Genomic DNA, 27,830 nt, shown 5'->3' on the forward strand with positions numbered 1-27,830 from the left:
GTTACGTAATTTTGAAGTGTAATAGTGTAATAATTATGGTATTCCATTTTGAAAACACATAACTTCAAAGTAAACTTATTACTCCTTAATAGATGTCTGTATTCAATAGTAATGTTAATAACTTTGCCTGTGTGTTCAACATATAATGGAAAAAGCAGCTATTCCAGTCTGTCTTGACAATCCAATCCTATCCAATTTTCCAGTGCTGGTGCTGCTGTGCCTATGGGGTATGCACCGCTTCCTGTGTTGGGAATGCAGTTGCAGAGGCCTCCTTAATGTATGGGAACATTTGTTCCCTTACCCCAGGGCTGCATTGCAGTTGCACTGGTGCTGGAAAGTTGGATAGAACTGGGCTGTTAGTGGTTGTAAATGCATAAACGGGGCAGTCATTCTGGATTAAGGGTCCAACCTTATCCAACTTCCCAGCACCGGTGCAGCCTCAATGCAGGCCCGAGGCAAGGGAACAAATGTTTCTATACCAGGAGGCCTCCAAGCCTGCCTCCCGATCCCATTGGCACAGCAGCACCGGCACTGGAAAATTGGAAAGATTGGGCCCTAAGCCATTTCTGCCCTGTGTTGCACGTACGCAACAGGGATCAGATATGTATCCCTGTGGGCTGGGCAGAAGCGGGTTAAGGGTTTCTTTGCAGGGTGTTAGCAATGAAGATGCACTTCTAGGAACAGAACTGCCTGTCAAAGCATCCCTGAACCCCACGTATGGACAATGATGCCTACACAGAAACCTGAGCAGGCTGCGGAGGTGAGCGATTTTGCAACCTGCTCGTGGTTTTTGAAAAGCTTACACAATGCCCCAGGCTGGCCGCAGACTCCGCCTTCAACAGGGCAGGTGCTGCACTGGGGACTCCAGGCTTGTTCCACTCTGCGGTCCGTCCTCCCGCGTTGGCTGTCGCTGCTGCGGAGCGTCCTGAGCCTTCGGGCACGCGGAGGAGGCAGGACCGAGCCCGGCGCGCGGGCTGCCCGTGCCCAGGCGCCGCGAACGGAGGGCAGGAGCATCCCTCGCCCAGGCGGCCCAGAGGCGCAAGAGCGGCGCTGCCTGTGCCAGGGCGGGCGGCGGGGGCGCTCGGCGGACCGCGCTGCCGTGACTCCTCCTAGAGGTGGTATGTGGAGAAGGAGCCCCCCCTCCGCTCCCTGCCACCGGCCTCCAGAGCTGCCGCCATTGAAACCATACAATACAGGCGACCGGCGGGAAGGAGGCAGCGCGGCAGCGGCACTGCGGCACTGAGCGGAGGCGGCGGCGGCGGCCGGGCAGGTGACTGCTGGGGGAGCGGCGCTGGACGGGGACGGCCGGTGGGTGGGTGCCGAAGAGGAGAAGGAGGCGGCGGCCCTTGCCGTCGCTCGCCCCCCCCAAGCGGCGGAGCGCAGTGAGGGGAGCGGCCGGCGGCCCCCCGAGGCAGCCTCGCCCTCCACCCTTCGCTCCCGCTGGGGGAGGCGCGCCGCCCTCCTCGGGGACGAGGCCGAGCACAAAAGCGGAGGCGCGGAGGGAGTCGCGAGGGCGGCAGGCCGCCGAGGCGGGCTGGATGCGGCGCGCGGGGGAGAAGCGCGTCCCTCGCGGAGGGTGCTTGGCGAAGGGCAGGCCGGCGCCGCTGAGGGGCCGCCAGCAGCCCCCCGACGCGGCTGTCCCGGGGGTGCGCGCCCTCCCCGCGCTCCCACCCACCGCGCGCCGCTCCCAAGGGGGACTGAGGTGAGGAAGGTCACACCCCCGCGCTTCCCTTTCCGGGGCGCCCTTTCGGCCTGGACGGTCGAGCCACCAGCACCGAAGGGGCGCGTGTCGGCCCCTCCCCCGAGAACGGCCGCGGGGGGGCGCGCCGGGCTTATTGTGCGGCTCCCCCAGTCAGAGGCAGTGGGAATTGCGCGGGAAAAAGCAGCGCCGCTCGTTTCCCACAGTTCCGCGCGCTCAGTCGCTCGCTCGCTCGCGCACCACGGCGCGTGCCTGCCCTCGGCGCCGCCGTCCCGTGACACAAACGCCTCCCCTCGCGAAAGCCGCCAGCGCGCGCCTTCCAACCGCCCGCCGGCTCTCTCGAGCGCGTGCCCCGGAACGTGAGGGGGAGGGGCGGGGCCTCCGTCCCTCACGTTCCTCTGGTGACGGCTCCTGGTCGCCCGCCGCGCTAAGACCTGGAGGCGTTTCGGCGGTTTGAATTCAACAGATCAAGAACTCCCTGAACGAGCGAACGCCCGGCCCATTTAAAGGGGCAGCTTCGATAAGCGCCCCTTCCCCGCCACGGAGGGAGAGCTGGGGAGGGGGAGGGGAGGAAGTGGTTGAAAAGCCCAGTGCCAGATGGGCCAGGCATTTCTGTACATTGGCATGTGCATAATGTGTTCCTGCACACGCTATATATACACACAATACACTCTCTCTATATATACATATACACACACTATGTACCTGATGTGACTGTACACACACACACTATAAACATAATGTATATAATACGTATATATATACATGTTTGTACACATACTGTATACATGTGTTTGTACACACACTATATACATGATGTGTTTATATACACACACACTATACTTATACATATTGTATACACACTATATACATATGCACACACTATACACACACTTTATACATGATGTGATTGAACACACACTATACACATAGACACACTATATACACGATATGTTTATATACACACTATGCATATACATACTATAGACACTATTTACACAATGTGTTAGTACACACACTATATACATGATGTGTTTGTACACACACTGTATACATAGGCACACCATATACTCACACTACATGTTGCATTTGTACACAGACTATATATACTATATACATTATGTATTTGTACACACACAACACACACACACACAGTAAACCCAATTCTGTGTTTCTCCAGGGTCACATTTTCTGATAGAACAGCAAAGAAGTTTGCTGGAACTTTTCAGTCTTTTAGTTCACGAAAATCTGTCTTTGGTATAAATTTGTCAGACAGGAAGCTATAAGACTCTGTTGTTCTTGCTATAACAGATTAACAGTTTCTGATTTCATACTAATTTGAGCGCTTTATATTGAGGCAGTGGCATAGCTAGAGGGGCGCAAAGCATAGTTTTACAGGGAGCCTCACTGCAGTGTGCAAGCGGACCCTCCCCTTCAGAGCCATTCCAGGCAGTGGGAGCAAAACAGGCCGTCTCATGAGCTCTCATGAGGCTTAAGCGGTACAGCCCAGACCCAAGTTTACCACCTCAGTGAAAACTAGGTTTTGGAGTCTGACCACAGAAACAGTCTCCCAGGTAGAGGAAGGGGGCATTCTACACTATATGTGGCTGAGGTAGGGCCACAGGCATACACTGAGCACTGTGTGGACATCATGACGAACTCTTCAGAAGTGACAAGGGCAGTTGTCAATTACCTCCACTTATGTGTGAAGGAGGAGAGAGTGTTCTGTGATCCCAAGACTCAGCTCCTGCTGCTAACACCAGATCATGATTTGTCACATGCACACATAACCTTTAATTTGATAAACCAGTGGTTAAATCCATTGAAGCACTGTTGCTCCAGAATAACCAATCATGTAAATAAGCCATATGTAATAGTCCTATTTTCAAGACACTGGATATGTTTTATTAATTTTTCTTCAGCATATCGTAAACACAGCTCTAAAATTAGTATTTTTGAACAATACGTAGATGCAATATACAATATACTAGATATTGTACAATAAACAATATACTAGAACAATAAGTAGATGCAAAAATGACAAAGAGCTGCCTTTGAACTTATTATTTGCTATTAGAATTGGAATATATATTAACAATAGAATAACATTCACTATTTATAGTGTTACATTATATTAACTTTTGCTCTTTAACTGCACAAATTAGTAATATTCATACAATAGTTTAAGCAGAGAAGCTCATCCAGCCTAAACTGAGAATTCATTTGAGACTTTGTATAAAAATAAGTTTCCACCTTTGTAGTTTGCTCTTCTATCACTGACCACTTGACAAACAGAAATTAATGGCCCAGTCTTATCGAAGGCCAACCCAGAGTGTGGTGCTGACACAGCCTCCACTGCGTGCTATGGGCTGGCCAGGACCAGGCAGTGTTGAAGAAGTAATAAAGACATCTTATACTTACTTATTCCGCTGCAGGTTGGGCCTCAGTAGGCCTACTCAGATCTTTTGTGGGCATAATAAGAGATTCCACCTTATATGCACCACCAGAGTATCTGTGAGGTTCTGGTGCATGCACGGAGCTTTCAGCCATTTCCACAAACGACTCCATCATGCATGATGGCCACACAACCTTTGTGCTGTCACAAGATGCTATCAGCCCAATGAATTGAGCCATGAGTAGATGAAACTTTTCCTATCATCTCTTCACATACAGGTGTGTGTCACTTTATGACAGTGATACATTCTCCAATCCCTGTTATGCAGTTAGGTTGTTAAGTGAACCTTCAGCCCAATCTAGTACCTTTGTTGCGTAAACAGACACTCCCTGCCAGAAACTAACTGGCTCCACAGGCTACTGGAGATAAAGAAGAGATAATCTAAGGGCCTCTTTGTTGTGTAAACAGACACTCTGCTGCAGGCTGTGAGAGTCCTGACTGCCTCATTAAGAGACTCATGTTATGCTTTGACCACCATTGTATAGGCAGTCCATTGCCAAGCATGCCTGTACCAGGAAAGATGTCCGTTGCTGAATTCCTATATGTCACACTGTTCCTAAGGTCTTAGGAGCAGGCTCAGTAAAAGGGTGGCAATCCTCAGTTAAAATTCCCTTCAAAAATTCCCTCTTCTCCATAATCTTTAAAACTACAGAAGCCCTGTCTGTTCAACCAAAGAAAATATGAACTTGTGTTCAGTAATTAGGATTGGTTTTAAAAACAGAGAAATAATCATCTCTTGGGTCAAATTGATATCTTGCAAGGCCATTGAAAATGTAGAAGAAAAACTTCCCTTCTTTGAAGCACTGCCATCAGTATTACCTAGGAAACTGGTTGCTCAAACTTAACTTCAGATGTGTTGTGGGTGTTAACTCTCCCATCATGAGCTTCTTTGCATTGCAGTCCAGTTAGTATGCTCACTACCACACACTGTATTTTTTTAGTGTTAGTTACATTATTATGGGTAATTATTTTTTTGCAGTGATAGTTACATCGCCATAGCAAGACCTATCGGCGTCAGGGTGTTTGTTATAGTTTATACCCAATATCAATCGCTGCTTTTGTTCTTTGTAGATTTTGTACCAGAGCAAGCAAATAAGAATAATCTACCAGAAGACTGAAAACCACACAGCAACAACATGTCGGCCAGAGGTGGAAAGAAAAAAATGTCCAAAATGTCACGCTCCAGCAGAGCAGGTGTTATTTTTCCAGTTGGGAGAATGATGCGATACTTGAAGAAGGGAACATACAAGTATAGGATAGGAGTGGGAGCTCCTGTCTACATGGCAGCTGTCATAGAATACCTAGCAGGTAAGTAGTGCCACTCACTTCCAGGTTTTGAGGGTTTGCAGACCTCAAAAATAGCAGTAAAGAGATCAGGGCAGGCAAGAGTGCTTTTCCCAGCATGCAGTTTTTGCATACTGCATCTCTGCCCACCATGTTATACCTCCTGCTGCTGTTTGGATACTCGTGCTGCAGTCTCCCTGCCAGGTAGCGGGCATCCCACAATGCCTCACCAAGTGGCTCGCCAGGGCGTTGCAACACACACTTTGGGAACCACTGCTTTAAGCCAATAAGATCCAAGTACACAGCCAAACTATGTAACTATCATGAATAGTCTTTGACATTCCTGTTCAAATTTGCAAACTGGGCAATGTTATCTTGACTCAGGAAAATTCATAATGGAATGCTACTGTGATTGTGCATGGCATTTCTTGTTACTGAGCTTATCCTATTGTATTTGTAGCAGAAATATTGGAATTGGCTGGTAATGCAGCCAGGGACAACAAGAAGGGAAGAATTGCCCCAAGACACATCCTTCTGGCAGTTGCTAATGATGAAGAATTGAATCAGGTATGCTTTCCAAATTCTTTTGCAAGAGTTATAGTTATGGAGATATGTGCTTCATTCTGTAGCTCCACAGAAAGAATGGTTGTTAGAATTACTAGAGAATTAAATCAGCAGATGCCAAACTCTGACCTGTGGGCCAGATCCAGTGCCCAAAAACATCTTTCCAGCATGGCACTTACCATTCTATGCCACAACTGCTTATCTTAGTAACCGATCATCGCAGAAACCTGTGCCACTCATTTTGGTGCTTCTGCTCCCAAATCCAAGCATATAGCCTGCTGGGGTGACGAGCAGTGGAAGCGGCTGCCCAGCATGAGTTTCTGGGTTGATTGGTTGCAAAGATAAGCAACTGTGGTGCAAAATGGTGAGTGCTGCATGGAGAAGATGTTTTTCAGATGCAGCAGTCCCATTCTGTTTTGCCAAATCCTCAGTCCAAACTTCACTTAGAGAATTATGTCCACCATAAGCTAATTAGCTCCCCTGCTTTCCCTAACAATGGCCCTATTTCTGCCCTGCAGCACTACTGGACCCCACCACCAGGGTAGCTCACCTGTTCAACCTGCAAAGGTTCTTCCTCCCCTCTCCTACCAGCAACTCCTCCCACCTCTATGGCAGAACCTTGGTCCTTAGCAGGTCTTGGGCATGGCAGCTACACACCAATCTCCAGTGTCTCCAAAGTCCATTCACCCATCAGTAGTTCCATTAGTCCTTTAATCCAGTCTCCCTCAAGCTTTCCTCCTACTACCCACCAAACTCTCCCTTCAGCAGGTGCTGCTTTTATGCCTGAGGGCCCTATTGCCATCAAGTGGCTGCAGCTGTACAGCACACTCACTGCAGTCTAAGGCCCTGGTGTTAACTCCATGCTTGTCTGCCAGAGCAAGGGGCCACTGTTCACACCGTAGCTCCTCGAGAGATCTTGTGCATTCTATTACATGTGGTTTGGAAATTGCTGATTTCCACATTGCTGAACCACTTTATTTGGACTTTATTTAATAAGTGGAGCTCTACCACTTGGCAGTGGCGCAGACTACCAAACAGTGGAGAGGTAAGGGGAGGCGGGCAGAGGGTGGGGAGGAGGCATTTCAGGGAAGCGGAGAGAGGGTGGGGAGGAGGCATGCCGGGGGAACGGAGGTGGGACCAGTGGAGCTCTGCTCCATCAGATCCAGAGCCTCCATGTTGGTCTCACCACCCTACACAGAGGTTCTTGATTCACCACTGACCTTTGGGTTGGCGGTAGATCGGGTAGCCCCATTGTGGGGCTACTCACTTTACTCAGGGGAAGCAGACAAAAGTCCCCTTCTCTCAAGGAGCCACCAGCAGCTACCCGGAGCATGCAGGATGTGGCGGAAGCCAATTTTGGTGCCACTGCATCCCCGCACAATTCCGGATTATACTGTCAGTCTGTTGGGGTTTTGAATTTTGTTTGAAGTGTATTCAAATTATTTTTATAAGAATAATAAGGTACTAGTAATAATGAAGTATACTATTCATTTTTACTTTGCTTACATAACCACGTTTCTGCTCCATCCTTTCTCCAAAGAGCACAGGACAAGATATATGTGCTTATCCTATTTTGTATAATGAATTGTTTCAACAAAATCTGTACTGAGAAGTGTCCTGTCTCTGAACACTGTCTCTTTCTGCAGTTGCTAAAAGGAGTGACCATTGCAAGTGGAGGTGTACTTCCCAGAATTCATCCAGAGCTTCTTGCCAAAAAACGAGGCACCAAAAGCAAATCTGATACTATCCTTTCACCATCTCCAGAGAAGAGAGGGAGAAAATCTTTGGGAACCAAGAAGAGTGGAAAGAAAGCAAAGGCTGCCAAAGCTCGGGCACCCAAAAAGGTAGACCAAGCCACTCACCCTATTTGGGGAATAAGCTACCCCTTTTAGGACCAATCTGACTCTCCTTATAGTTTGTTTACTTTGTGGTCAGGTCCATAGACTATATCAAGCTTTTATGTCTTTATTGAGGCTTCCTAGACATTGATAGTGGTTGTTAAAAGAAGCAAGATAAGCTGTATAAGAGCAAACCATAACTTTTCCTAAGAAGTCTTCTGCAAGTTAAATCAGTTGAGCAAACTTTTCAAGAGTTCAGCTGTCAGTTTAAAATGTATAAGAAAAAAATCTTAAAAATCCCCTTTGCACTTTGCAGTCTAAAGCAGTTGCTCCCAAAATCCTACTTGGACTTTGGAAATGCACTAAGTTGTTGCAGGAGTGGGAGGTGGCCCTAACAGCGCTGCATCGATTATGGTGCCATGAGGATCCAGGGGCATGTAAACATACCTGGGGGACTCATGAAACCTTCTGGAGGCCCGCAGCCCCCTCCACAAGCCTCCCCGCTGCAGCACTGAGCGCCAGTCACTCATCGGAGCTCACTTCCAGTTTGCAATCAAAGCTCCAAACACAAACCAGAAGTTTTCTCCAATGAGCGATCACAGATCAGTGTTGCAGCAGGGAGGCTTGCAGAGGGGGCTGTGGCCTCCAGGAGGCTTCACGAAACCCCCCCCCCAGCTATATTTACATGCCCCTGGGTCCCCACAGTGCCACAATCACTGTGGTGCCATCAGGGACCCATTCCTGGGTGACTCCCCTTAAGGGAATGCTGAGGAAAATTTAGTGTTCATGTTTTTTAAAATATTATAAACAATATATTTGATGTTTTGAATGGTTGACTTTTCTTTTCTGAATGTTTCTTTTACTTCTCAATAGAACAAACAGAAGGAGAATGAAAAAGAAGGAGCATCAAATTCATCTGCTGATGATGGACCTGGAGATGGCTTCACCATCCTCTCCTCCAAGAGCCTTGTTCCAGGACAGAAGGTACTAACAGCCCAATCCTGAGCTGCCCGGAGTTCCCAGGCTCGGCGGCTCCGTGGTGGGCTCCTGCTGGATCCTGCACCTCCTGCGCTACTGCGGGAGGCTCCTCAGGGGAAGGGGACGTTCGTCCCCTTCCCCCGAGTAAGGAAAGCAGCCCCACAATGGGGCCACTCACTTTAATGCCGACCTGAAGGTCAGCGCTAAAGTAAAGGCGCTTGTGTAGGGTGCGCAGCCCTCCACGAACGCCTGGGATCCTGCGGAGCTCAGCTTTGCTGATCTGCCTCACCCCCTCCCCCAACTTGCCTCCTGCCCGCCCCCTGCCACGCCTCCTGCCGGCCTCCCCCTTCCCTGGATCGCCTCCCCCACGTGCCGGCCACACCCCCGCCTCCCGTTCCGCAGCCCAGCGGTCCGGGAGACCGCCAAGCCAAGGAACCTGGGCGACCGCCGCGCGCCAGCCCAGCTCCGGCCAGCGCTGGGTTAGTTCTGGTGGGAGCTTGACGGTAAGCCCCACAAACATGCCTTACGGCACGCTTGTAACTGTGGTCTGTGGCGCAGAGCCGTGCTGCAGACCTCAGGATTGGGCTCTAAGTCCCTAATCCTAACCAATTTTCCAGCTGTGCTAGTGGGGCATGTGCTGCATCCTGCAGATGGGTGGCAGTTGCAGAGGCCACCACAAGGTAAGGGAATGTTTGTTCTCTCCTTACCTCGAAGCTGCATTGCCTTTAACTTACTGCTAGAAAGTTGGTTAAGATTGCGCCCTAAGTCAGAGAACAGAAAGGGGTATGATAACATGGTGTATCCACCAGAATAGGCCCAACATGACTCTAATTGCAGTTTTTGGTTTTTCTGTTGGTCTGAATATCGTCAAGCATCAGTAAGTATATTTATGTTCACAAGTGGTAGTTATTTCTTTTGTGAGATAACTTCATAATAAAATTGTCTCCAGATCATCACTCTAGGAACTGCATATTCTACACAGCCTGAATTTGTGGCCCCCTGTGAGCCCCTAACTGAGCCAAGTTAGCAAACAGAATCCGTAACCCCTGCTTCCCTCCCCTTTCTAACCTTTCTCCCTGCTTCTCTCCTCCAGCACTCCTGAAGCCTCTGTGCCAGCATGGGTTGAACAGCCATTCTCATGGGCCATCTCACAGTGTGCCCTTCTCCCTAGGAAAGCAGCTTCAGCTCTCTTCCCCTGCTTCCCACCTCAGACTAACTAGAGGCTACTACTTAGATTTTGGGGCTTGCTTCAAAGCCTTTTTCCTTCTGTTTGAACCCCTCTTTATCTCAGATTTGCCAAACCTTGGCAAATTTGCCCTGCAGCTCCTTCAATGCATCATTCCCTACACAGCAGATACAAATCAGTAAACTTGATCTTTGGCATAGCCTCCTCAAAGACTCACAAACTCCCTGCTGTCTTTTGTTGTCTGTTTTGTGTGCAGTCAACTTGACATCACACATAATGTGTGTGATTGTATTGTGTGTATGTGTGAATCCATTCTGTTTTTTTGGAACTGCTTTGATGCCCAAGATCAGCCTCCGTCGAACAAACTCATCTTCAAAAACTCCAAGGACAAGGAAAAATCACATTTTTCAGTTGATTCCCTCTCAGAGGCTTGGGACATCATTTAAGAGCAGTTATTTCATGGAAGAGATTAGCTCCCCCACTGCCAGCTAGTGAAGTGACTACATGATCTGCCAAAGGGCTCACTCCTTGGCTGTGGCTCTTGGGGAACTGCTGTCTAGCCACAGACGTTTAGACACCTGGTAGCATAAGGCCCACTGTGTTCAAGTGTGCTTAGGATTCTGCCTTAGTATTTTAGAATCCCTGTGCCTGTATTGCTGCATATAGAAGCACAAAGGATCTGTGTGAGCTCATTTCATGAAGTAGGTATCATGAAGAGTTCTTTGGTAGGAGTAGTTCCCAGGAGTTTGGGATGGTATTATTTTTTTCTATCTTTGCTCTGTTTTTGCTGATTTTTGTGACAGTTTTATTGTTTGTTGTATCTGGAGAGAAAAGCAGAGTACAAAATTTTAAATAAACAAGAATTAAATACGTTTATAGGGGATAGGTCTATCAAAAGCTATTGATCACAATAGCTCAATGGAGTTCACATGTTCAGAGACAGTACATTTCTGAATACTAGATGCTGGGGGGAATGTAACACAGGAAGACCATTGCCTTCATGCCCTTTGTTCCCATATATTCTTTCTTTTCCTCCCTTGGCATTTTGCAGCTATCTCTGACGCAGAGCGACATCAGCCATATTGGTTCTATGAAAGTAGAAGGCATTGTGCATCCAACTACTGGTGAAATAGACCTCAAGGAGGAAGTAGGTAAGATTTAATTGAAGCAGGTAGGGATCTTGAACATTTTAATGGAAACTCTTCCAGGAAAGTTGTTGAAATCCAGTCATCTTTAAGTTCTTGACCAAATCAAAACTGGATTTGAATTGTTCTGGAAAGGTACACGTTATATTCAACTCAAACCTTCCTAAGTATAGCCCACAGATAAATAACCAAACATTTTATAGGTTTGGTTACTGTTTCTTGTTTCAGGTTAACAGGACAAGCCTATGAATGTTTACGCAGAAGTAAGCCCCACTGTACCCAGTGGGGGTATATAGGATTGCAGTGTAAGAGTGATGAATAGTCCAGTCCTAACCTGTGCTGGCACAGTCAGGCTGCAGGGCCTGCACTGTATCCAACTCAGGTTAGGAGGTGGCTGGGTAAAGCAGTATATTTCCCCTTACCCCATGTCGAGCCCCAGCCTGTCCTATGAGGGCTTCTCAGAGCCATGCCAGCTATATAGCTGGTGCAAATCCAGGAAGCTGGGTGTAATGCCAGGAGGACCAGGAAGGGGGTTAGGATACAGTGGAGGAGTCCTCCACCAATCTCACCCCCTCCTAGGCTCAATCCACCCTGCCCTCACACCAACCATTTTCAACCCCTGTGCCACGGCACATTGATGTGCCACGAATAGCCCACAGGTATGCTACAGGAATTTAGGGGAAGGTCATTTATTAGTAGGACTGATACGAATGTGAGGCCCCCACTGGCAGCTTGGTGTGCCTTGGCAATTATCAAAAACCTGCTGGTGTGCCTTAACAATTTTAGAGCTTTGTCAGTGTGCTGTGAGAAGAAAAAGGTTGAAAATCGCTGCCTCAGACCAAAACTCTCCTCCCCGCCACCCTCCCCCTGCACTACCCAGCACACGCTTACCTGTTCCGTCTGGTGCTGCTCCTGAACGCAGGGCCAACACAGGCCTTTGCAGCAGTGCTGCCAACTCACAAGTCATAAATGTGCTTTGCGCTATGTTTGCAGCACTCTGAAACAGCACAGGGACAGCTGCGCTGGCTCAGGCAGCTGTTTGGATTGCACTGTAGGTTCTCTGTAACAGAGTTCCTTTTTGGAGATTTTCCATCTAATCATTTCCATTTTTGATCTTTTATTTTTCAGTTCAAATATCTATATTGGTCCTGTAAAAAGCAGTAAGCCAGTGTAAATGATATATAAGAACATAAGAACAGCCCCGCTGGATCAGGCCATAGGCCCATCTAGTCCAGCTTCCTGTATCTCACAGCGGCCCACCAAATGCCCCAGGGAGCACACCAGATAACAAGAGACCTCATCCTGGTGCTCTCCCCTACATCTGGCATTCTGACTTAACCCATTCCTAAAATCAGGAGGTTGCGCATACACATCATGGCTTGTACCCCATAATGGATTTTTCCTCCAGAAACTCATCCAATCCCCTTTTAAAGGCGTCTAGGCTAGACGCCAGCACCACATCCTGTGGCAAGGAGTTCCACAGACCGACCACGCGCTGAGTAAAGAAATATTTTCTTTTGTCTGTCCTAACCCGCCCAACACTCAATTTTAGTGGATGTCCCCTGGTTCTGGTATTATGTGAGAGTGTAAAGAGCATCTCCCTATCCACTCTGTCCATCCCCTGCATAATTTTGTATGTCTCAATCATGTCCCCCCTCAAGCGTCTCTTTTCTAGGCTGAAGAGGCCCAAACGCCGTAGCCTTTCCTCATAAGGAAGGTGCCCCAGCCCCGTAATCATCTTAGTCGCTCTCTTTTGCACCTTTTCCATTTCCACTATGTCTTTTTTGAGATGCGGCGACCAGAACTGGACACAATACTCCAGGTGTGGCCTTACCATAGATTTGTACAACGGCATTATAATACTAACCGTTTTGTTCTCAATACCCTTCCTAATGATCCCAAGCATAGAATTGGCCTTCTTCACTGCTGCCGCACATTGGGTCGACACTTTCATCGACCTGTCCACCACCACCCCAAGATCTCTCTCCTGATCTGTCACAGACAGCTCAGAACCCATCAGCCTATATCTAAAGTTTTGTTTTTTTGCCCCAATGTGCATGACTTTACACTTACTGACATTGAAGCGCATCTGCCATTTTGCTGCCCATTCTGCCAGTCTGGAGAGATCCTTCTGGAGCTCCTCACAATCACTTCTGGTCTTTACCACTCGGAAAAGTTTGGTGTCGTCTGCAAACTTAGCCACTTCACTGCTCAACCCTGTCTCCAGGTCATTTATGAAGAGGTTGAAAAGCACCGGTCCCAGGACAGATCCTTGGGGCACACCGCTTTTCACCTCTCTCCATTGTGAAAATTGCCCATTGACACCCACTCTCTGCTTCCTGGCCTCCAACTAGTTCTCAATCCACGAGAGGACCTGTCCTCTAATTCCCTGACTGTGGAGTTTTTTCAGTAGCCTTTGGTGAGGGACCGTGTCAAACGCCTTCTGAAAGTCCAGATATATAATGTCCACGGGTTCTCCCGCATCCACATGCCTGTTGACCTTTTCAAAGAATTCTATAAGGTTTGTGAGGCAAGACTTACCCTTACAGAAGCCATGCTGACTCTCCCTCAGCAAGGCCTGTTTGTCTATGTGTTTTGAGATCCTATCTTTGATGAGGCATTCCACCATCTTACCCGGTATGGATGTTAGGCTGACCGGCCTATAGTTTCCCGGGTCCCCCCTCTTTCCCTTTTTAAAAATAGGCGTGACATTTGCTATCCTCCAATCTTCTGGTACCGTGGCCGTTTTGAGGGACAAGTTGCATACCTTAGTCAAGAGATCTGCAACTTCATTCTTCAATTCCTTAATAACCCTTGGGTGTATGCCATCAGGGCCCGGTGACTTATTGGTCTTTAATTTATCAATGAGGTCTGAAACATCTTCTCTTTTAACCTCTATCTGACTTAACTCCTCGGTCAGGAGGGGCCGTTCGGGCAACGGTATCTGCCCAAGGTCTTCTGCCGTGAAGACAGATGCAAAGAACTCATTTAATTTCTCTGCCATCTCTAAGTCTCCTTTTATCTCCCCTTTCCCTCCCTCACCATCCAGAGGGCCAACCGCTTCTCTGGCGGGTTTCCTGCTTCTAACATATTTGAAGAAGCTTTTATTATTCCCCTTAATGTTGCTGGCCATGCGTTCCTCATAGTCTCGCTTGGCCTCCCCTATCACCTTCTTACATTTCTTTTGCCACAGTTTATGTTCCTTTTTATTCTCTTCATTAGGGCAAGACTTCCATTTACGGAAGGAAGCTTCCTTGCCCTTCACAGCCTCTCTAACTTGGCTGGTTAGCCATGCGGGCACCCTCCTGGATTTAGTGGAACCCTTCTTTCTTTGCGGTATACACCTCTGCTGGGCCTCTATTACTGTTGTTTTAAGCAGCCTCCATGCACTCTGGAAAGACTGGACTCTTTTTACCCTCCCTTTCAACCTCCTTCTAACCAGCCTCCTCATTTGATGGAAGTCCGCCCGTCGGAAGTCAAGGGTTTTTGTTAGAGATTTGCCTGGTATTCTTCCCCCAATGTGCATGTCGAAACGGATCGCAGCATGATCACTGTTCCGCAATGGCTCAGTAACGTTTACATCTCTAACCAGGTCCTGCGTACCGCACAAAATTAAATCCAGAGTCACCTGTCCTCTGGTGGGCTCCGTGACTAGCTGATCTAAGCCACAGTCATTTAGCACGTCAAGAAATCCGGTTTCCTTATCGTGACCAGAACACAAATTGACCCAGTCAATATGAGGATAATTGAAGTCCCCCATGATTACAACCCTGTCCTTCTTTGTCACCTCCCTGATCTGTTTCCTCATTTCAAGGTCCCCATCAGATTTCTGGTCTGGAGGACGATAGCACACCCCCAGTATTACATTGCTGCACAAGCCTGGTAATTTAACCCACAGAGATTCTACGGTGGAGTCGGACCCACCTTCAATCTCTACTTTGCTGGATTCTATCCCTTCCTTAACATAAAGGGCCACCCCACCTCCAACACGCCCCTGCCTGTCCCTCCTGTAGAGTTTATAGCCCGGGATTGCGGTATCCCACTGATTCTCCGCATTCCACCAGGTTTCCGTTATGCCCACTATGTCAATATTTTCCCTTGTCACCAGACATTCCAGTTCTCCCACCTTTGCTCGTAGACTTCGGGCATTCGCATAAAAGCATTTATACACGGAATGCCCCAGGATGGGCTGCTTATTCACTCCTTTGTCCCCGCATCCTCTCATTGTGCCAAACCGTCTATCACATCCCATCTCCCTACCTTTCCCAATTTCTTCTCCTACCCTGCCTTTGTCTTGTTGTTCTCTAACCTCCCCATCCTCATCCCATAGGGATGAGGAGTCCCGAACCGGATGCCCCTCGGCTCCTGTCGGCCTTCCCCCAGGGATCAGTTTAAAAGCTGCTCTGCCACCTTTTTAATGTTATGCGCCAGCAGTCTGGTTCCATTCTGGTTCAAATGGAGCCCGTCCCTCTTGTACAGGCCCCGCTTGTCCCAAAACGTTCCCCAGTGCCTAACGAATCTAAACCCCTCCTCCCTACACCACCGTCTCATCCACGCATTGAGACCCCTGATCTCCGCCTGCCTAGCTGGCCCTGCGCGTGGAACAGGTAGCACTTCAGAGAACGCTACCTTTGAGGTCCTGGCTTTCAGCTTCCTGCCTAAAAGCCTAAATTTGGCCTCCAGGACCTCCCAGCTACACTTGCCCACGTCGTTGGTGCCGACATGCACCACAGCCACTACCTCTCCCCCAGCACTGTCTACTAGCCTGTCTAGACGAGAAGTGATGTCCGCAACCTTCGCACCAGGCAGGCAAGTCACCATGCGGTCCTCACATCCGTCGCAAACCCCCCTCTCTATGTTTCTAATAATTGAATCCCCCACTACAAGAAGCCCCCGACCCCCCTCCCGCCGAGGAGTATCCCGAGTGCGCTCGGATACGGGCCCATCCCCTGGAGAAGGGATCCCCCCTAGGGGATTGTTTCCCTCCTCTCCAGGATGACGTCCTCCAGTCCCGAGACTTCCCACCCGGGCAGCCGAGGAGCTGCACGCCTGAGGTTGGGACGAAGCCTGATCGTCCCCAGAAGTCTCCCCACGGTCCTCCTCTGGCTGCCTGCGCTTCTCCAGGTCGGCCACCAAGGCTTCAAGGGAGCGGACGCGTTCCCTGAGAGCCTGGAGCTCCTTGCACCGAGGACACACCCATGACTTATACCCCAGAGGCATATAATCATACATGTGGCACTCGATGCAGAACACTGGATAGCCCCCACTCTGCTGCTGGCTGTCTGACTGCATAGCTTTTTTGTTGTTGTTGTTGTTGTTTTATTTAGGGGTCCTTTTAAAAACCGTACACTGGATAGCAGCCCTTTTCTCAAGGGAAGAGGAAGGGCAGTGTATGGGGCCCTGGCCTCCTCGCCCTGCTGCTGAACTCGCCCAGATGCTAAACTCTTGTGCCTTACCTGGCACTTAGTTCCCAGAGGCACTGGGTTCCCAGAGGCCACACGCGTCTGCAGAGAGCCTCACGCGATGGCCTGCCTAGCTTTATACTCCTGGCTGGCTCCTCCTCCCTCCTTCCTTCCTGATTGAAAGGGGGCTGGCCTTCCCAGGTGAGTTTACAAAAGCTCAGGAAGGCAAATGGCTGCTGATGGGCGTGACCTACTCTGCAGGCTCCTGAATGGACTGCTTGGGGCTCTTAATGGGTTGGGAATTGGCCCTTCCTAGGTCCTTTCCCTCCTAGTTCTGTTCTCTTAGGCTGGACTGTTTTTGTAACCTCAAGCTAGTTTTTATTTGGGTTTGTTTAATTATTTATTGCTCTCTAGATCCTGTATCCCAATTTACTGACCTGTTTAGGTTATGTTCTAACATAGATTAGGTTTAACCTGGGTTAAGTACAGGTTTAATTTAAGCAAGTAGAAAACCTGCTTTTCACTTTATCCTCCTCCCTTTCTTCGATTAAGTGCTACCTTAGGTGCAGCTAACTTTCAATTTTGATTTAAATGCCTGACCCTTGGGCACTTACTCACGAGTAGGACTCTGCTCTTACTCAGAGTAGCCCTATGTACCTCCCTTAGGTGCTAACTTTCAATTTTGATTTAAGGTTGCTTTAAAGGTAAGGTTAAGGTTAGAAGACAGGGCGTTAGAATGAGTACACTTACCTCCTCCTCCTGCTCCTCCACCTCTCCTTCTCCAAAACTCAGAGGTCTCCTTGCCTTCTCCTCGCCCAGATGCTAAACTCTTGTGCCTTACCTGGCACTTAGTTCCCAGAGGCACTTGGTTCCCAGAGGCCACACGCGTCTGCAGAGAGCCTCACGTGTGTATATTAGACAATACTTTAATACTCAGCAAGTTTGGATCATAATTTAAGTCAGTGGTTCACAAACTGTGTGCCATGGCACCCAAGGGTGCCATGGCGAACACACAAGAGTGTTGTGGGATGGCTCTGGTGGCTACTTCTTAAGGCTTTCTCAGACGCCACTGTCTTGAATCTCACGAGATCCCACGCAATTCAAAGTAGCGTCGGCTGGGAGAACCAGGCAGTGACATTGACTGCCAGGCACTGTGACTGAATAATTTTGGGAACTGCTGGTTTAAGTGCTGAACAGGACCTAGCCAGTAAAAGACATTCATGCTCACAGCTCCTTGATATCCTGGCCTCTCCCTTCATTAACAGGCCAGTTTTGTTAATCAACAGGAGCAGCAGGGCACATAGAGGGATAGTTCCTCTGAACTGCCTCGCCTGATGCAATTGAGAAAATTCTCTTGGAATCATGGGCTGAGGCTAGAACATGTGCATGCTGTAGTTGCTGGCCTTATATTGCATTGGGGCCTGTTCAGCACTTATCATTCAACCAATTCCAGTAAGTGCATGCAATACTATTGGTTATTTTCATTGCAGTCTCATAAAGTACTATGCATATGAAATATACTCAGGTTTATTCCTTTTACCAGTGTTTTAAGACACAATAGCATCATTAATCCATACATGTTGGTCCTTAGTATCCGCAGGGGATCTGTTCCCGGACCCCCCCATGGATAACAAAACCATGGATATTAAGATCATTGGGGGGCCCTCAGAAGACCTCTGGATGCATCCAGAAGTGTTTTTAAGATTAAGTGCCTTCTGGTTGCATCTAGACCTGTTCTGAGGCACAGGAAGGCCACGTATGACCTCCCTGCACCTCGGAAGTCCTTCCAGATGCTTCTGAGAGGCACTTATGCTTTTCATCAAACCAGAAGTGCTTCTCGGAAGCCTCCGGGAGGTGTTTGGAGGCAAGGAAACACAATCAGAACACCTCCGGGATGCAGCAGGAAGAGAATTCCAGTCTCATCCGAGAGGTTTGATGAGACCCTCCAGACACGAGTCAGGACCTACATTGTTAAATCTGTGGGTACCGAACCAAGAAGGAGGGCCAACCTGTACTTCAAATGGAAACCTGAGGCACAAGGAGGAAAAATGATCTGCTGCCACTTCTGTCAGTAGTAAAGAAATCACAAATTGATTTCAACTCGCTCAAAAGTCGCTCAAAACAGGATGTTGAGGCAGTACTTCTTTTCTCTAGTTTCAGATTTCTGTTTTTATTTGAAAGCTCCACCCAGCTTCTAATAGAAACATAGCTTGTTTTTTATGGTTTTCAGGCAAAGCACTGGAAAAGGCTGGAGGTAAAGAGTTCTTAGAAACAGTCAAGGAACTCCGTAAGTCACAAGGGCCTCTGGAAGTTACAGAAGGTAACATCTTTATTTATTGTAATATTTTTATTTTTCACTCAATATTTCCTCCTCTCCTACTCAGTCTCTTCTTCTGCCATTCCAATGTAATCCAGAATTAAAGTTCTGTGCTGGAATTTTAAGATTAAAAATATGAAAAATACTTAATGAAATGAGTTATGTGGCTGTCTGTTTCCTGTGTCCATCCCTGAAGCAATACAGGGTTTATTTAATTATTATACTTCATAGCACTATCTGAGTGTGCAAAGCAGGTCACAGATATTGTGGTGCTGTTCTTACAACAGGTACATTGTAACTGGAGGGCTGAGACTGAGAGGGGGAGGGGATTGCCTAAGGCCACCTAGTGCATGGCAGAAATGGGACTTGAACTGGAGAAGTCCCAATTCATAGCTCAGTCTCTTAGCCACTATGTTACACCTGCTCTTTCATTTTATGCTTTTGGATGCAGGTGCAAATCAAGACAATATGTTCTAACATCAGGCTCCACTAATTGTTAAAGAATTCCTGCTGATATTTTTCATAACAAAAATGCTTGACTTCATTTGTAGAAATAGTATCTTTGTGAGGAAACTACTATGAGTAATTCTTGCTGCATCTTATGGTAAAATCACCATATCCAAACTTTCCAAAAGCACAGTTTATGATTTGGACTAATGTCATAGGAAACAGTTTTTAAAGTCTTCTTTGAAAGTGTAATTGTTTTGCTATAAGTGACTATGTAATGGACTTTCCATTTTCAGTGGAGGAAATAAGCACCAAAAGGAATACACACAAATTCTATTCGAAGTCAGACTTAAAAATAGGATCCATCACATTTCTAAGGAAAGAAGACAACTCCATGAAATGCATGCTGATATCATGCCATCCAAATAAAAGATGCTAAGGGCCCAATCCTATCCAATCCTTCAGAGCCAATGCAGCCACAAGGTAAAGGAACAAGTGTGAATGTGCTCCTCCCACCACAAGATGTAGTGCATACCCTATAAGTTCGGCTGCATCAGTGCTGCAAAATTGGATAGGATTGGGCCCCAAGTTGGTTTCTATAAACTGTGGTTTGTTTTGTTTTTGTAATTTCATCTCACAGCTAACTACAGTGCAGTAAAAAGTATGCTTGGCTTTATATGTATAGTTATTTTGGTCTAGAAACAGAATATGCATTTTTTTTTTTTAACACCTAAACCTTTTTCCTCTCCTCTTTTATTTTAGCTGCTCTTAGTCAGTCTGCTGGTCTAGCAGCAAAGTTTGTCATTCACTGTCATATCCCACAGTGGGGCTCAGACAAGTGTGAAGAGCAACTGGAGGAGACTATAAAAAACTGTTTAACTGCTGCTGAAGACAAGAAGCTTAAGTCTGTGGCTTTCCCACCATTTCCCAGTGGCAGGTATGTGTCTTCTCTGTTAAGTTTCCCATATAATAATTCATGGAAATTCTCAGGCTTAGATTAAGAACGTTTCAACACCTTATGCATAAATAAGATTTTATGCATGGATTTTATGAAAAAATTCCAAAATCGGTGAATTGAGCAGGAGTCACTTGTGAGGTTGTCAACAGTCTTTGGGGCAGGGCCCTTGATCTTTATCATCTGCATAATACAGAAATATAGCAGGTGAGAATTTTTCCAGTTTGTATTGAGGAAAGCATTGGTTTCTGAACTTGTGTTTCATACATCTGTTAAAGACATAATGAAAGCTTTGCTGGAAAAAAAATTGGCCACCTTAGTGACTGCTTGGGCTGATTTTTTTTTCTGTTAACTGCATCCCTTGCACCATTGTTTCTTCTACTTTTGCATCCTTTCATTTTGTTTCCTCAGCAGCAAAAGTCTTTGCCCTGAAATGTTACATGGAAAGGAAAATTTGTGCATCTGTGCTGCAGCAAAAGCACTGGGTCCAACAATGTGTTGTCATAAGATGGGGTTGTCTAATAGTAAGGCACAGAACAGTGGGTTGTATCCATTTAAAAAGCATCTTAAGCACCACTAAAGTTATCAGACAAGTTAGTTGTGACCATCTTAAGTCTTATTAATCTCCTGTCAAACTTAGTAATGGTTAAAGGTACAATGCTATACACACTTAACAGTAAGACCCATTGAACTCAATAGGGCTTAGTTCTGTAAGTATATATGTTGGACTGTGCTGTAAATTCCTTTGGTAAGAACCCATAGACCTCACTGTTACAACATTTATAGGTTAAGCAACATTAGTATTTCGTTCAGGACGTCTAAGGCTCTCACTTTACCTTCATGCTTTAATGTTGATCTTTTCCCTCCCCCCTCTGTCTAGAAATTGTTTTCCAAAACAGACGGCAGCCCAAGTGACTCTCAAAGCAATTTCTTCCCATTTTGATGACTCCAGCCCTTCCTCCTTGAAGAACATTTACTTCCTGCTTTTTGACAGCGAGAGCATTGGCATCTATGTGCAAGAGATGGCAAAACTAGATGCCAAGTAGCAACAGAAGCCAAATGAAATTTTATTTTTCAACATGAATGAGTAGGAACAAGAATTAGAAGTGGGTTTTATTTTTAAAATATTGTGAGGAAGGAGTATGTGAGTAGCTTTGAAGTTTTGTGATGGGTGGAGGCTTTTGTTATGGAAAAGGGGGGGAGAGAAAAAAGTTTGGGAGAGTTTGACTTGCAATTACACCATGCTCTAGCCACCCTCTACCATTTTGTATCATCCCAGGAAATTAAGTTGCCAGCTCTCTCTACTGTTTAATATGTTTCAAGCTATTTTAGTTTAGGCCTTTTAAAGATTAATCTCATTTTAGCGTAGCAAACAATTCAACACACACAAAGGCTGAAAAACAACATGTGAATTGTTTGCTTCACTTTCTTTTCCCAATGGTAGTTAGAAAACCTTATGTTGTGTCTACATTCCATGTTGATGAAAGTAATTTCAAAGAAAATTCACTTGGTGCTTTACTGTTTTACCCCTGAACAATCTGTAATTGCTGATAATATTTCATCTTATTTGTTTTTATAAAAAAATGGCATCATGCTTTTTTAAAAACTTTATACTCCAGCTATTTCATTCATGCTCATTTCTTAATAAAGGAAAACAATTCTGGATATAACTTTTAGGATACAGCTAAAGAGGCACTGGAAACAAAGGGACAGTTCCCTAGTGCCTCCAGTTTAACATTGCTATGACATTTGCCACTGGGAACTATTCAGAATCTTGAGTTTTACAACACTTAAACCCTACATTTTTGCTACTTGAGGAAGAGGAGGAGGAAGGTATTACCCATGTAGAATCTAGACATTCATGGCAAATGGAGAGGGAGAGAGAGAGACAAAATAGAGATGCACCAAAAGTCACAAACATCCTTCTGATAGACATATTGTCACAGTAAGTACAATCCAGTCAAAATTAAGCATATGCTTTCCACTGAAAACATGGGACAGTCTAACTTTGGATAGTACCCCAGATGTTTTACTATTCATTTCAGAGTAAATTTCAATTCTACTCCTTCCCTAACCCATTTTACCTTGTAAACAAAAATGCTCCTGGTTACATAGGATGATTCTGTGAAGATCTGCAGAACATATTATGCATTTTTAAAATTTTATATCCTACCTTGGTCATCAAAATGACAATCAAGCAGCCTACAACAATAAAAATGGTGAAAACCAACATAATATCAGATAAAGCAGTATGAAATATGTGAAACTAGAGCCACAATGAAACAGAAAAACTAGCAGGATAACACAACCTATAGGTTAAAGCTGCGGTTTTCAAACTCTCCAGGAGTTTGAAACCTGCATTAAGTTCTTGCAAGGGAGGGGAGGGAGGCAGCGGGGGCTGCGGGGACTGGGTTGCACCCACCAGTCCCTGCAGCAGCCTTCCTGGGGTGCAGGGAGCCCTGCGCAAGCACATGCAGGACTCCCCAGGTCAGGGAATGCGAAAGTGGAGTGATCGTGCTCTGCCTCCGCAAAACCGGAATAAGGACAGAAGGGGAGAGAGACAAACTACTGTTTTCTTAAACATGTAAAAATGTTCATTTGGCATCAGTTAAGTGGGGAGGGGAGAAAACACCCTTATGTCCCTATATTCATGGTCTTTAGCTGCATAAGAACGTTTACCAATAATTTCCTCATGCTTTGTAATGGCTACAATCTACCAAGGAAATGAGGGCAGCCTTATCCACTCTAGTGTGTCATTGTGAAACACATAAGATTTGGCTTGCCTTTTGTCTTTGTAAATTCATAGGAGTCATAGGCGGGCCACTCCACATGCTTCCCAACACTGGGCTTCAACTCCACTTGGAAAAAAGTGCAGGCGTGTCACAGTATCCGCAGGAGTTCCATTCCGGGATCCCCTCCCCTGGTTGACTGAAACCATAGAAACAGGCAAATGCTCTCCCAACCTCTGGAGGTGAGGGGATGTCCACAGCCTCTGCTGGGCTCAGGCTGAGCCTTAGAATGAAAAAGGTCACTTCCTGTTTTACAAAATAATTTTTCATTCTAAGGCTCAGCCTGAGCCCAGCAGAGGCCACAGACATCCACAGCCTCTGCTGGGCTCAGAGGACCTTCCGGAGGAGACGGGAGCAGAGATCCCCTCACCTCTGCAGGGTGCACATGCCAGGGGCATGTGCAAGGGACCCTGCGGATTTGATCCACAGATAATTGAATCTACAGCTACAGGACTCCCCTTTATGAGTGGGAAAATAGGAGCAACAGCAATTGTGCTATTTGGTTTGAACAGAAAGGATTCAGGAGGTGGTGCTAAGGCACAGGAGACTCAGAGTGTCAGAAGACAGAAGGCCGAGGGAAAGGGAGGGTTAATGAGAAAGGAAGGCTAGGTAGAAGAAGCATTGAAGAAGATGAGTTGGAGAGGAGCTACTGATGGGAGAGAAAAGTAAGGAAGGCCAGTGAGGTCAGGGTGTTAGGCTAGACCTGAATTTCATACAATTTGAAATATCCTCTTCCCTTGTTATCTCTACCTAATTTGTTCCTGCAAATGGCCTTTATAGTAAAAAATTTGGACACATACAATAATTACATAAATTTCAATGGGAAAAATTCAAACTTGTTCCAAAGCCATTCCAAGTTCACCAGAAATTCCCCCTAAATGCCAAATACCATATGGAAGAAGTTGTGTGGCATTAGATAGAACAAGCAATTAATATTATGCTTTATAAAAGGTGTTTAGAGTCAACCATGGAAATGTTTCAGAAGTTCTAACATCACATAATGAGGTTTAGCACTTCAGTTTTAATTGCAGACCATGAGCAACTCTTTACATTTCACCTTTTCTACTTTTCCCATTATTATTTTCATCTGCTCTTTATGATCCATATTTACAGTAATTTGTAGAAACACAGAACAAAAACACTGTAAGAGGGAGAATATAATCCACGGACTTGAAAGAGTGGGGATCCACTACCCAGCAGGTGGTGCATCTCACTCAAAGGAGGATGCCTTTTCCGGAGCTGTGCTCCATTCTCCAAAGGTCCTGAAGGCCACTTCCTCTAAAGCCAACAGGAGCGCACCCAAAGGGGGCCTGTTCTGGACCTCTGTTCTTCCACGGGAGAAACCCAAAATTTGATTCAACCTCCTGGAACTCCTTGGGCATGCAAGGCAAATTCACAGACCTTAGAGATGCTAATATTTCCAATCAAGCTCATTTGCCTCCACTGTTATAAGCTTACTGTGTCTTATTTTAGGTTATAGTCCGCAACGTGTTTATTTCTGGGAAATTACAATTAGAGTGTAAGTGCCCATGCTCATTTTAGACATTTTACCAGAACAATTCAGCACAACATTTGCAAGACAAGGCTCTTAATATTGTTCCTGAAAGTGCAACCATCTCTTCAGAAGACAACACAAGTATCTGGCTTCAAGGTGAAAACCTTTAAAAAATAAAACATTTGCTCAGTGGCATCACTAGGGTTTGTATCATCCCTATGATGGACCTCCTCCCATGCAGTTGGTAGGGCAACAACCTGGGTGATGGGTGTGGTTATGTACCATCACCCCGTCCCCATTGGTTTTTTGGCTATACCTTTTGATAAAACACATATTTCAACATGGTTTGTTTCATTGCATTCTGCATGAAATTACACATCAATCGATATATAACAATTGTATTATTCCTATATATCGTTATAGCTATTTTGGTCACTAGTAGTGTCACTCCCGCCCCCCCCCCGTGTGTCAACTTACTAACACCTTATTGATGCTGTGTCATAACATCTCAATGACTGTTTGAACAATCAGTCTCATTGGTCTGTTCTGAATTAAGGAAATGTACTTTGTTATGTAAAAGATGCATTTTTGTTTTCTGGTTTTTTGGTCATAACTTTTGATAGAATGAAGACATTTCACTCTTTTTTTACTCCATTCTGCTATAAATTACACATCGAATTGTATATAACATGATGGTACATCATGGTACAATCTCTAACAAAAACCCTTGACTTCCGACGGGCGGACTTCCCTCAAATGAGGAGGCTGGTTAGGAGGAGGTTGAAAGGGAGGGTAAAAAGAGTCCAGTCTCTCCAGAGTGCATGGAGGCTGCTTAAAACAACAGTAATAGAGGCCCAGCAGAGGTGTATACCGCAAAGAAAGAAGGGTTCCACTAAATCCAGGAGAGTGCCCGCATGGCTAACCAGCCAAGTTAGAGAGGCTGTGAAGGGCAAGGAAGCTTCCTTCCGTAAATGGAAGTCTTGCCCTAATGAAGAGAATAAAAAGGAACATAAACTGTGGCAAAAGAAATGTAAGAAGGTGATAGGGGAGGCCAAGCGAGACTATGAGGAACGCATGGCCAGCAACATTAAGGGGAATAATAAAAGCTGCTTCAAATATGTTAGAAGCAGGAAACCCGCCAGAGAAGCGGTTGGCCCTCTGGATGGTGAGGGAGGGAAAGGGGAGATAAAAGGAGACTTAGAGATGGCAGAGAAATTAAATGAGTTCTTTGCATCTGTCTTCACGGCAGAAGACCTCGGGCAGATACCGCTGCCCGAACGGCCCCTCCTGACCGAGGAGTTAAGTCAGATAGAGGTTAAAAGAGAAGATGTTTCAGACCTCATTGATAAATTAAAGACCAATAAGTCACCGGGCCCTGATGGCATCCACCCAAGGGTTATTAAGGAATTGAAGAATGAAGTTGCAGATCTCTTGACTAAGGTATGCAACTTGTCCCTCAAAACTGCCATGGTGCCAGAAGATTGGAGGATAGCAAATGTCACGCCTATTTTTAAAAAGGGAAAGAGGGGGGACCCGGGAAACTATAGGCCGGTCAGCCTAACATCCATACCGGGTAAGATGGTGGAATGCCTCATCAAAGATAGGATCTCAAAACACATAGACGAACAGGCCTTGCTGAGGGAGAGTCAGCATGGCTTCTGTAAGGGTAAGTCTTGCCTCACAAACCTTATAGAATTCTTTGAAAAGGTCAACAGGCATGTGGATGCGGGAGAACCCGTGGACATTATATATCTGGACTTTCAGAAGGCGTTTGACACGGTCCCTCACCAAAGGCTACTGAAAAAACTCCACAGTCAGGGAATTAGAGGACAGGTCCTCTCGTGGATTGAGAACTGGTTGGAGGCCAGGAAGCAGAGAGTGGGTGTCAATGGGCAATTTTCACAATGGAGAGAGGTGAAAAGCGGTGTGCCCCAAGGATCTGTCCTGGGACCGGTGCTTTTCAACCTCTTCATAAATGACCTGGAGACAGGGTTGAGCAGTGAAGTGGCTAAGTTTGCAGACGACACCAAACTTTTCCGAGTGGTAAAGACCAGAAGTGATTGTGAGGAGCTCCAGAAGGATCTCTCCAGACTGGCAGAATGGGCAGCAAAATGGCAGATGCGCTTCAATGTCAGTAAGTGTAAAGTCATGCACATTGGGGCAAAAAATCAAAACTTTAGATATAGGCTGATGGGTTCTGAGCTGTCTGTGACAGATCAGGAGAGAGATCTTGGGGTGGTGGTGGACAGGTCGATGAAAGTGTCGACCCGATGTGCGGCGGCAGTGAAGAAGGCCAATTCTATGCTTGGGATCATTAGGAAGGGTATTGAGAACAAAACGGCTAATATTATAATGCCGTTGTACAAATCGATGGTAAGGCCACACCTGGAGTATTGTGTCCAGTTCTGGTCGCCGCATCTCAAAAAAGACATAGTGGAAATGGAAAAGGTGCAAAAGAGAGCGACTAAGCTGATTACGGGGCTGGGGCACCTTCCTTATGAGGAAAGGCTACGGCGTTTGGGCCTCTTCAGCCTAGAAAAGAGACGCTTGAGGGGGGACATGATTGAGACATACAAAATTATGCAGGGGATGGACAGAGTGGATAGGGAGATGCTCTTTACACTCTCACATAATACCAGAACCAGGGGACATTCACTAAAATTGAGTGTTGGGCGGGTTAGGACAGACAAAAGAAAATATTTCTTTACTCAGCGCGTGGTCGGTCTGTGGAACTCCTTGCCACAGGATGTGGTGCTGGCGTCTAGCCTAGACGCCTTTAAAAGGGGATTGGACGAGTTTCTGGAGGAAAAATCCATTATGGGGTACAAGCCATGATGTGTATGCGCAACCTCCTGATTTTAGGAATGGGTTAAGTCAGAATGCCAGATGTAGGGGAGAGCACCAGGACGAGGTCTCTTCTTATCTGGTGTGCTCCCTGGGGCATTTGGTGGGCCGCTGTGAGATACAGGAAGCTGGACTAGATGGGCCTATGGCCTGATCCAGTGGGGCTGTTCTTATGTTCTTATGTTCTTATGGTATCATTCCTAGAAACTGCATTTTTGGTCACTAGTGATGTCACCCCCCCTTTGCATGTCATCCAGTGTGGCCCGCACCCACCTAGCGATGCCACTGCAGTTGTTTGGGTTGTGCCATACATCACAGGACAATCATATCTGGAGCCACTTCAGGAAGCCAAACTTCAACTGCCCCAAAATCTTAGGATGCAACCTACTAGAAGTTTAACAGCAATCCTGTTCAATCAGAAGTAAATGCCAC

At 46.5% G+C, this 27,830-nt stretch overlaps 1 protein-coding gene across 2 annotated transcripts; it reads left to right on the forward strand.

Moving 5' to 3' along the window:
- Window positions 1–938: 938 nt before the first annotated feature.
- On the forward strand, window positions 939–21,876 carry MACROH2A2 (macroH2A.2 histone). Of its 2 annotated transcripts, none has more exons than XM_066620525.1 (9): window positions 939–1,270; window positions 5,226–5,462; window positions 5,899–6,005; window positions 7,649–7,846; window positions 8,714–8,824; window positions 11,056–11,155; window positions 18,782–18,871; window positions 20,078–20,252; window positions 21,151–21,876. In XM_066620525.1, the coding sequence occupies exons 2-9, from the start codon at window positions 5,291–5,293 to the stop codon at window positions 21,314–21,316; spliced, it is 1,119 nt and encodes a 372-aa protein (XP_066476622.1). In that variant the 5' UTR covers window positions 939–1,270; window positions 5,226–5,290; the 3' UTR covers window positions 21,317–21,876. The 2 variants fall into 2 exon arrangements, with proteins under 2 accessions (XP_066476622.1, XP_066476623.1); XM_066620526.1 differs by lacking the exon at window positions 939–1,270 and adding an exon at window positions 1,640–1,702.
- Window positions 21,877–27,830: the final 5,954 nt, after the last annotated feature.

This window comes from Tiliqua scincoides, chromosome 3, assembly GCF_035046505.1.
Source record: "Tiliqua scincoides isolate rTilSci1 chromosome 3, rTilSci1.hap2, whole genome shotgun sequence".
NCBI lineage: Eukaryota > Metazoa > Chordata > Lepidosauria > Squamata > Scincidae > Tiliqua > Tiliqua scincoides.

What these genes read in the sequence shown, in the direction of transcription:
- MACROH2A2 (XM_066620525.1), top strand. Translation starts at nt 5,291, where the DNA reads ATGTCGGCCAGAGGTGGAAAGAAAAAAATGTCCAAAATGTCACGCTCC. An exon ending in AAGCTCGGGCACCCAAAAAG is followed by an intron (nt 7,847 to 8,713) that starts GTAGACCAAGCC and finishes ACTTCTCAATAG; the next exon opens with AACAAACAGAAGGAGAATGA. An exon ending in GCCTTGTTCCAGGACAGAAG is followed by an intron (nt 8,825 to 11,055) that starts GTACTAACAGCC and finishes GGCATTTTGCAG; the next exon opens with CTATCTCTGACGCAGAGCGA.